This window comes from Chelmon rostratus, chromosome 10, assembly GCF_017976325.1.
Source record: "Chelmon rostratus isolate fCheRos1 chromosome 10, fCheRos1.pri, whole genome shotgun sequence".
Lineage (NCBI taxonomy): Eukaryota > Metazoa > Chordata > Actinopteri > Chaetodontiformes > Chaetodontidae > Chelmon > Chelmon rostratus.
This window is the reverse complement of record NC_055667.1, coordinates 28571476-28582262: the sequence shown is the minus strand read 5'-3', so window position 1 is coordinate 28582262 and position 10787 is coordinate 28571476. Positions and strand designations below refer to the sequence as shown.

The 10787-nt window shown below is 45.9% G+C and overlaps 1 protein-coding gene across 1 annotated transcript; it reads right to left on the bottom strand.

The window, feature by feature from the left end:
• Positions 1-2473: 2473 nt before the first annotated feature.
• On the bottom strand, positions 2474-3487 carry npbwr2b (neuropeptides B/W receptor 2b). Its single transcript, XM_041946603.1, has one exon. The coding sequence runs from the start codon at positions 3485-3487 to the stop codon at positions 2474-2476; it is 1014 nt and encodes a 337-aa protein (XP_041802537.1).
• Between the last annotated feature and the right edge of the window lie 7300 nt (positions 3488-10787).

Here is a 10787-nt window from a genome sequence, read left to right as displayed (position 1 = left end):
CTGCTGGACAGTAGTCCAGAACTGATGAAACTAAAGATTGTAACACTAGTTTATTTGACTTTATTGACATGAAACCTGCACACCTTTTCACAACAGAAACTGCACTTTCCATCTTAGATACCATCTTATCTGTTTAGTCCACAACAATTTATTATCTAACACCAAGTAACTTTGTTTCTTGTACCTGTTTTACAGATACTTTATTTATAATAAGATTCAGGCTGTTATATGTCAGTATGTGATGTGCCAAATATAATACTGTTTGTCTTCGATACATTAAGAACCAACTTATTTCTTCTTATCCAGCAGGGATGTATTTAACTCTGAGCAAATATAAAAAATACACGAGTACTGGTGGGAAAATAAACTCGTACTCATCGATTATTTATTGACAGAAAAGAAAGATTTCTAAAATACACACACAAAAAATGATGTCATGATTCTTAATCACAGACTGCATAAAAGACAATGGTTCATAATCTTCAACTCAAATTTTATATTATTTCTCGTAAGCGTGACACAAGTTTTAATTTGAAGGATATGACAACACATCGCTATGACTACACATTCCTCTGTACAGCTGAATCAGAAAACAGATTTATTTACAGCAGGACATACAGAGTAGCTTCTGCTGCTGCAGTCAGAGCCATACAGACGTCGCCTTTATAGAAGCTCATTCACATGACATGCTAATGCTGATGCTAAGCTAATGTCACCTACAGCAGGAAGTGAGAGACATCAGAGGCTGAGGGGAGTTACTGGCACCGAGTGTCATGATGATTTACATCATTTAAAAAGAGCAAAGTGTAGTAAACTGTGAACTGTTGAAGTGTACGACACTGCAGGATGAATGCAGGACAGACGAGCACAATAAGACTGTTTGTGTGTATAATTACACACTTTCTGTTTGATAAAATGATAAAAAAGTATCTCAGTTTCAGATGCTGTCGAGGGAAACGGCAGCAGAGATGTCTGAGCTTGACTCAGAAGTCCCCCCCCCCTGCAGTATTTCAAAGATTCCTCCCTAAAGTCTGGCAAAAAAATACATTAAAAATGGTTGCAAGCTTTTCATTTTACCTTTACATTGTGGTTTGACATTGTCTGTTTTCTATAACACCATCCTGTTTTCAATGTCTGCATGATTTTATCTGCACAAAACCCTCCGAACCCTCTGAACCCTCTGGAGAAAGTTAATAAATTTGTACAGTACTCTCATTGAATTTTCAAATATTCTTACAAATCCTTATAACTGACAAGCCAGAAGTCAGATACCAACAAATACTAACTGAAATCTCCATGAAGCGGCAGGAGAAAGGACATAACGAACGTCTAAGACAATCTGTAAATGGCTCTGGCTGCATTCTCAGGTAACACCGCCCTGCTGACAGCAGGGGGCGACAAAAGCTCACGGAAAATAAAGAAAGACAGATTTCATGACACATAGCCCTCCTGTCCCATGCCTGTCTGCCTGCAGGCCTACAGTGCTGTTGTCAGGGTTCCTCTGTCAGCAGTACATGTACATACAGAGACATTCTTCATCCAAACGGTGCCATCAACTGAAGAACCTGCTCATTCACCTGAACTCCTGGTTCCACTGACTCAACACGTGGCATCATTTAAAGGCAGATGAAGTGTTTACATACATCACACAATATTTCAATTTGATTTTAAAAAGAACTCTTTCCCTCCAGTTTTCGTAGCAGATAATGAGCGATCTATAACCAAACACCTGTAATCACCTGGCATGCATCCTCTCACCCTCCGACCCTGACTGTTCTCCTGACGTTGATTTGATTGACAGCATGCAAATCGGCGACCTGTATCTACCCCACACAGCAGATGTTTGACCCCTCAGAGACATTCAGAGTCCAGAGAAGGTCGCGTCTGTTTGCAGCGACCCATCTCGACTCACCGCCTCGTGATTGGATTTTTTTTACCGTCGCGGAAAAAGGTCGGACAATTTAATTTGCAGTCTTCACTTGGAAAACATTAGATTTCATTGCTGGTTCCTCAGACATGACGGTGATGACGGCTGTTGTCTCTTTAATCCCATTATTTTCCCATGTGTCACTGCTATCATTCCCTATCAGCCGGTTCTGTGAATATACAATCTGTCACGGTGCTCTCAGAGCCAGAAAAAGCTGCACCAGGCAAATTCTGTGAAAGGACAGTCCAGCTGCGACAAAGAAAACCATCCAGTCCCTCATAACGGGCTTCAGATGGACCAAATGTTCTGATGTCTGTCCTTTCCCATCACTTTGGTTTACTGTAGAATAAAGCATTTATAGACAGGTTGTGAGCAGTTTACAGACATACTTTTACATGTTTTCTATACCACGGATGAGTAAGACGCAGCTAGCTGTTGCTATCATGTGCAAACAGTGTGCAAAGTTGCCCAGTGCAGCTTTAGCAAACCCAACAATCGAGAAGAAGACTCAGATTTCAACCAAAGCTTTCAGTCACTCAGCGTCAGTCAGGCCGGTCTACATTCCAACATCTTCTTGAAGGCTTTCCTGAAGCTGTCGTCCAGGAAGGCGTAGAGGAACGGGTTGAGGCAGGAGTTGGCGTAGCTCAGGCTGGTTATGAAGTAGGAGATCCCGATCAGCAGCGGCGTGGTCCTCAGGTCCGTCGTCAGAGCCACGATGGTGCTGAGATGGAACGGCGTCCAGCAGAACAGACACACAGCCAACACGATGAACACCATGATGGTGACTTTCTTCTTGGCCTTGTCCAGCGCCTTGGCGTTGCTGTTGAGCCGCATGTTCCTCAGCTTGTAGAGCATCATGGTGTATAAAATGCAGATGGTCGAGACCGGGATGGCGAAGCCCAGGATGAGCGTGTATATCCGGCTCGCTTTGAACCACAGACTCTCGGGGCTGGGGAAGCTGAGCACGCAGCTCTTCCTCCCATCGTTCGGGCTGACGTAGACGCCGGCGAAGACGGTGAAAGGCATGACGATGAGGATGACGAGGATCCAGACGCACAGTGAGATAATTTTGGCTGCTCGGTAGGTGCGGTAAGGCATGCGCTTGGACCGCACCGTGGCCAAAACCACCAGGTAGCGGTCAACACTCATAACTGTCAGGAAGTAGATGCTGGAGAAGATGTTGTAGTGGTCTATGCTCAGGATGACTTTGCACAAAACCTCCCCGAAAGGCCAGTAGTGCAGCAGGTGTTCGGCTATGTTGATCGGCAACACCAAAGTGAACAAATCGTCAGCGATGGCCAGGTTCAGGATGAACATGTTGGTCACTGTTTTCATCTTGGGGGCTTTGAGGATCACGTAGATGACGGCCGTGTTGCCCGTCAGTCCCACGGCGCAGATTACCGAGTAGATGACCGGCAAAATGACGTAAAGGTCAGCGTTGTAAAACTCAGGGGGGGGTGTGCAGTTCAGGTCGGTGCGGTTCCCCGACGCGAACGAGTAGAAGTCCGCAGAGTCGTTGCAGGCTGGCAGCGCACCGCTGGGGATCGTCACGTTCTCCATGTTTGAAGAGAAGGTGAGACAGACGTTGGCAAATTAAGAGTATCTGAACATTGTGAGAGGAAAATCCACTGATTAAAAAAAAATATATTGATCGGTTTATTAGAGGAACATCAGTCTTTGTCTTCTCAGGTGATGCATCAGTTATTGAGCCTAAAAGGTTCCACGAAACAAAGAAGTTAAGTTCAGGGTTTATCCTCCATCCCTCTGACCACTGAGACACCTGAGAGGAGGCCAGTATTTACAGCAACTGTTCCCAATCTGAGGTCCAGGGACCACCAGGAGGTCACTGAGGGGGTCCACTAGTTCATTTAGGCTCACTGTTATTTCAGTTTCTGGGATGTTATAAAAGGAGAGACGATGTAGGACACATGAACTGCTTACCGACTGCACAGACAGTTACAGAGTGATGGAAGGAACTCAGACTCACAGCTAACAGTCCCGTCACACTCATTTTCTCCTCCTGTGACGGTTCCACAGCAGTAAAATGTGGATCTGTGCATCTTAAAGTGGAAACGCTTCAGACTTCACGCTTCATTTGCTCCACTATCAGTTAGTTTCCTGTTGGTTCTCCGTGTCCAGGTCTTTAAAAACACTTTGTTCGTGTCCACGCGGGTTCATTCCATCACTTGCTCTTTATGAAGACGGCGTGAACCTCACATCCTCACGATGTCGCGTTTGTCTTCGTACGATATATCCGTTCCCTCCTGCTCTGATTCTCTCCCCCCTGGTATAAAAGATCCAGAATCAAATCTTAAAGTGTCCATGAGAAGGTTTACGATGGTTGTTTCTGGTGTGGGGTGGTGGACTTTCCGCTCGGTGCTTCCTGTGCACTTTGGAGACGGTGGCGGGGTTTTACACGCGAGCGGCGCATCCCGAACTGCGGACAGCAGAGAGACGTGGACATCGTTAGCTGCCTGGCAAATATTTTAAACATCCCTGGAGACAGAGTGGACGTAACACGTGTCAACATACTGAGACGATGAAAAGACACAAAGTCCAGCAGACTTTGAGATGCATGCGTCGAGAAGAGACTAAAAAACTTTACCTGTTAGAGCAACGTGATTCAGACACGCATCATGTGGTCAAATTAAATTAACGAGCATTTATTCTCAAATTCATGCAGGATAACCGGACACGTGGGGCAAAAGTAAAAAAACACATATAAATAAAACTATCTTAGCCTTCAACGCGTCGAGGTAAAAAAAGCAAACACACGTTATGAACTCAGACGACTTACTGTGAAATCAGCCGGACAAAAACTGAAACAGAGTATCACAGATCAAAGGGCTTCGAGTGAGTTCAGGCGGGTTGACCCCCCCTCCGTGTCCGCGGGAGAGACCCTCTCCTCTGTCCTCCGTCTGCGGGACACACGCTGCTCTGCAGCCTCTGCCTCTCTCCCTCTCCCTCTCCCTCAGCCCCCTCCCTCTCCCTCTCTCTCTCTCAGTCTCTCTCCCTCTCCCTCTCTCTCTCTCAGTCTCTCTCCCTCTCCCTCTCTCTCTCTCAGTCTCTCTCTCTCTCCCTCTCTCTCTCTCAGTCTCTCCCTCAGTCTCTCTCTCTCTCTCAGTCTCTCTCCCTCTCTCTCCCTCAGTCTCTCCCTCAGTCTCTCTCCCTCTCTCTCTCTCTCAGTCTCTCTCTCTCTCTCAGTCTCTCTCCCTCTCTCTCTCTCAGTCTCTCTCTCTCTCTCTCTCTCTCTCCCCTCTCTCTCTCTCCCCCCTCCTCTCTCTCTCAGTCTCTCTCCCTCTCTCTCCCTCAGTCTCTCCATCAGTCTCTCTCAGTCTCTCTCTGCCCCCCCCCCCCCCATGATGGCGGCTGACGTCTCTCTGAGGAGTGTGTGAGCTGATGTCTGTCTCTGTGTCCTCATGTTAAAATGATTTTTTCTGTTTCTGCTGCTGTGAGGCGACTTTTGGAAATCACCTGTCAATCAAACTGCTGTCTGGTGTCTCCAGCCTGTCGGAGTTTCATGGCGGACGTGGAGGAGGACAGGCTTTTGTCTTTTTTAACAATGCCCCTTTCATACTTCACATCAAATTATTAATGTTTGATCGATATATTATTTATTTCTTTATTTCTTCCAGCTGCAGCTCTGTGAGCTCTGTGAGCTCTCGAGTCTCGTGGTGAACATCGTGGAGCATTTAGCCGCTGTTTGCTAACATGTTCACCACATTAACTAACTCTGTGTTTGTGTTAGCAGCTTCTTACACTGCCTCCCAGTGGCCAACACGAAAAACAGTCAGTGCAGGTTAAAATCATTGTTCCCTTTATTGTGTAACTCAGTCTCTGAGATTAAAGGGGCACTCCGCCATTTAAATAAAGTTCAGCCAAAAATGGAAAAAATTGAAGCAGCAGAGGCGGGACTCTCTCAAGCTCCAAAAATGCTGCGTCTCGTAAGGAAACTTAGCATCTCCCAAAATCTTAAAATATTAAGTCTCAAGCCCAAGATGACATCACTGACTCACCGACTCGTCACATGCAGATGCTTGGTCAGGACCCCTTGGTGCCACTGTTTAAGGCCCTTTAGAGTCATTATTGGATGTGTAGGCCTCTGCGGTCAGGTTAACTATAATACATCCTCAGTCTGGTTAGACCTTCAAAATAAAGCTTTCTGAGAGTAACGCTGTGCCGTGGTTTACTTATATACACGAAGTTACATACATTACTTCATTTGCAAAAGAAATCACGCTTACTTTTGGGACATGAAGCTGTCTTCTTCTGTTTGTCTGTCTGTGAGTTTCCAGTAAACTCAGCTTCACGTGTAAAATCAGTGGAATGGCGCTTTAAAGTGGACTCCACCTTCATTTTATCTTTTAGAATCACACTCGTGAACTTGAAGGAGGGACTTTAAAGCGATGGAGCTTGTTTTCCTCTCACAGAAGACGTGTACTATGTGTTATATTCTAATAATGAAGTGCTGGATTGATCAGATTTGACACAAAGCTTCTGGTTGAGGTTTGTAACGAGGCATCAGAACGTTTTTAACCTCATTTTTCAAACTCAGCAGCTGAGCTCACTCGGCGATGGGACGATAGGAATCAAATCTGGAAGTCCGCCTGGGGGAGACGTCTTCTGTGCAATTCAAAAACTTTCACAATTTCCCAGAGGACACGAGACGGAGGAAACTTTCTGACACAGCGGAACAGATTTGTAGAAAGTTTCAGACTCGGCGTCTTGACAGGCAGCGAGCGTTGCTTTGGTCGACAAGTCTCCGACGGAGAAACGCCAAATCTGAAATTGCCTTCCTGACGGCGCCATCGAGCCTTCTGATTCTTTCCAACTTTTCTTTCATTTTTCATCATCACAGCAGATCACAGCCTGAAACTGGGGGGCGGCAGGATGGATGTTCATCGCACTTTGAGCTTTTTCTTTCTAAGCGTCGCCTCAGTTCCTGTTTCTGTCTCTTTGAGTCTGGATCTGAAGGAGATCTTGTCGTGTTTTAGACTGCCCGGATGCTTTGTGCGTCTGCTCTGAATCACTGGAAGCATTTCAAACCCCCAAACTTTGAGACAGTTTTCTGTTTCCAAACAGTTCTTCCTGTAGAATGAAGAAACGTTCAAATATCCATTAAACTGCTCGGCAGCTTCCTGGATGAACTCCCCCTCTCTGAGCCTGTAATGACACAGTACAGTGCACTGAACTGCAGACATGTGTCACACCGCGGTGACGTCTGTCTGGTCATGGGGTCTTTGTCCTGTCATTTCCTGTTTTATTTTGAAGGCCTATCTCTCCTCTCATTTCAGAGCACTTGCCCTTCCTCATGTGTCACCTGTTGTCTCCACCTGTCCCTGATTACCCTCCATGTGTTAAATAGTCTGTCTCGTGCCAGAGTGTCTTTGTCCAAAGGTTGATTCACCCGAGCCTGCTATTTCTCGTAAGCCTTGTTCCTCTTCGTGTTTTTTGTTTGTAACTTTGATAATCTAGCTTTCTGTTTTTCTTTTCTGATGTATAGCTTAGCCTAATTGTTTTCCTCGATTACGAGTGATTTTCTGTTTGCTTGTTTTATTTATTAGGATCTTGTTCCTCCAGATTTCTAGGAGTGTGTGTTATTTTGGTAGATTTTCTTATTCGATTGTTTTCTTGCTTAGTTAAACATTTCGTAGCCACTGTGTTCTTCCTCCCCCGGGAGCGTTTTTGTTTTCTTCGTCAATAGCTTTAGTTTTCTGTTTTCTGGTTTATTTTCATACTTAGATATTTATCGTTAGTGATTTCCTGTTCTGAATTTAGAATAAGTCTCATAGCCTGTTTGTTTGGCACGAAGCGAAGAGGTTTCTTGGTTGCCTGAATAAACCTCTGTGAGAAACATCTCTGCGTCTGAGTCCTGTTCTCTCTGACAACATGGTGGACATGACTTTCTGTCAGACTGCTCGTGTTCACGTTCACTCACGTTTGACACGGCGGCCTCTGATACGTTCATACACGCTAATTAAACCTGTGAAGTCATCATCATCATTACATATATAATAAATGTCAGAACGGGGAAAATGGCAGAAAAAAGGAATTTTTCCTTTTTAACGTGGCCACGACCCCCACTCTCAGCTCAGTTGCCTTCGGGTTTACGAATCCTCCTAATAATCTTCCTCTTCCCCCTAAATCTCCTCTTCGCCACTAAAGTGGATTAAATGGGATGAAATCAACAAAGGATCATTGCTTTCATCTAGATTCACGGAGAGGACAGTCAGTCCCAACACTTCACACTTCCTTAATCCTCCTCCTCTCACTTTTTACCCCCCCTCACCCTCTGCAAGCCGCCAGTCCTGCACACTTTGATCTGTCACCTCAGCGCAATATTACAGATTTCTAGTTTTCTTCAGCATCACCTGTGCTTCCAGCTCAGCTCGTCTTATTTCTCTTTACTGTGAACCTGTCGCCTACTGTTCTGTTCCCTCAACCACCAAAGAGCTGAGTCTCCGTCACCGTTCTGACGATGGAAACTGTCTTCAACTGAACTAAACGATGAGATAAAACTTCATTAATCCCATGCTGGGAAATTGGATTGTTACAAACAGCAAAGAATGAAAGAGAAACATCGATCAATAAAAAACGATGCAGGATAAAAATCAACTATAAATACGGTATGTACGTTATATACGCGAGTACACAGCTGATGCAGCAGTCTGGTGCTGAAGGAGCTGCTTCAGACCTCCACCGTCTCATGCAGCGGGTGAGAGGAGTCGTCCATGGTTGATGTCCCCTGGGATACACGTCCAAATGACGGCTGCATCGTCAGTGAACTTCTGGAGGTGGCAGCTGGTTGTGTTGTGTCTGAAGTTCGATGTGTTGAGGGTGAAGAGGACTGGAGACATCGCGAGGACATGCGAGAACTCCTTCGGTATGTGATACAGCCGGATGCTAACGGCTAGCAGCTCAATGTCTCTTGTGCAGCGCTGCTCCTTAACACTGATGTGTCCTGGGTTACACCATCTGTTGTTCACAAACATCGCTATGCCTCCACCCTTCCTCTGACCGCACTCCGTCGCTCGCCCGTCCGCTCTCAGCAGATGAAATCAATCCAAAGGGACACACTCCCAGTACTCCCAGTGCAGTCTGGTTAGCGCCGTTAGCTCTTCCATCTTGTTAGGGGTAGATCTTACATTCCCCACAGTAAGAGACGGTATGGATGGTTTATAGCGTCGCTCGTCCCGGCACTGAACTCCAGCTCTGCATCCCCTTCTCCGTCTCCGTAACTCCGCGGGGATCTCCGGTCTGTCCAATGGAGCCGTGGCTGAATGGGTCACCCGATGACGTTTTTAAAAGTCCACAAAAGAGTAAAAAGCAAATCACTTGTCTCACCAGTTGTACATCCGTAAGAACGGACGATCGGCCGAGACTAGTGACGGAAAAAAGACGAGAAACACGCCGTCTTAACTGATATTGTCCAAAATGACTGACTGATTCAGAAAAGGAAAGAAAGGAGAAAAAATGAAGAAACTTCAAGAAGAGTAAGAGAGGAGGGATCCCTTCTCTAGATGTGGACCTTTTATCCTAACGTATGACACCCCCGTTTCTGCCTGGTGGTGCTTTGTCACAGTTCATGTGGTGGCTATCGATCCATCCATTTCATATCCTCACTTCCTCTGTTCAGGGTCACAGGAGTCACATTCACACCTGCATTTAGCAATTCAGACTCTCCGCTTCATCTGACCTGAATGTCTTTGAAATGTGGGAGGAAACCGGAGCACCTGGAAGAACCTGGAAGAACGGCACGCCGACGCAAGGGGAGCCTACAGATGCAGGACGAAGAGGCCGTCCAGCTGTTTCACACGATGCCTTCGCCTTAATTTGATTGCTCACTTTAAGAACGTGCTTTTGTTGACTGAGTGGTGACCGCCGGCCTGTAGAGCAGCCAAAATTTATGGCTGAATATTTCTGAGCTGCAGGAAAGATGCGTGAAGTATTCAGTCAACGTGAAATATGTGTTTTATGTGTCAAAGGTGTTGACAGTTCAGACCCTGACAGGTGCTTCTATCAGCCTTAAAAGCCCTGCCAACAACAGCTGATGGATGGACTTCACTTCATGGTCATAGGCGTGTGTGTGTGTGTGTGTGTGTGTGTGGTTCAGTCGAGCCGTTTCTCATGAAGGACCGGAGGTGAGGATATTTCTCTTACCTTTAAATTTCCCCCCTTGCTCACCTGTAGCGATACTGAGCCATGCAGATCATTTTGGTTTCATTGGTTTCACGTCTCGTCATGTTTGAGGTTTTGTTCACTGGCGTCATGTTGTTGTCTTGCACTTCCTGTTTTATTGTGAAACCTAACTCTCCTCTCGTTTCAGGCCCTTGACTTCCTGGTGTGTTTCCCACCTGTCTGATTGTCTGCCACGTCCTGATTGTCTCCACCTGTTGCTCGTTACCTCGTGTATATATTGTCTTCCCCGTCCTGTGCCAGATTGTCTTGTGTGGTCGTTGGTTCACGTCAGTCCTGTCCTTGCTACGTTGCCCAGTGATTCAAGAGTATTTTGTTCATCGTTCGGCGATCTTTAGCGCCTTTAGTTACCGTTTTCACCTTTCACCATTTGTTGTATTTTTGTCATTGAGCTTTTTTTTGGTAGTCTTGCATTTGGGTCCAGCCTCAGTGTGCCTGAGCGCCTTGTCATTACAGCACATGCAGCGTCTGAGTTATGACTCAGAAAAAGATTTTTGAAGTTTGGAAATGCATTAATATCCTCCATGAGCTGTGCGTCACAACCACTGCCACCACTTCACATTGTGACTGTCTCTCTCACCTCCCACAGTGTCTGTGATGTGGTGGAATGGCAGCAAGTAGACACACTAATGTAAGACAAAAGTACCTCTAAATACAGTACTTG

What these genes read in the sequence shown, in the direction of transcription:
- npbwr2b (XM_041946603.1), bottom strand. Translation starts at nt 3,487, where the DNA reads ATGGAGAACGTGACGATCCCCAGCGGTGCGCTGCCAGCCTGCAACGAC.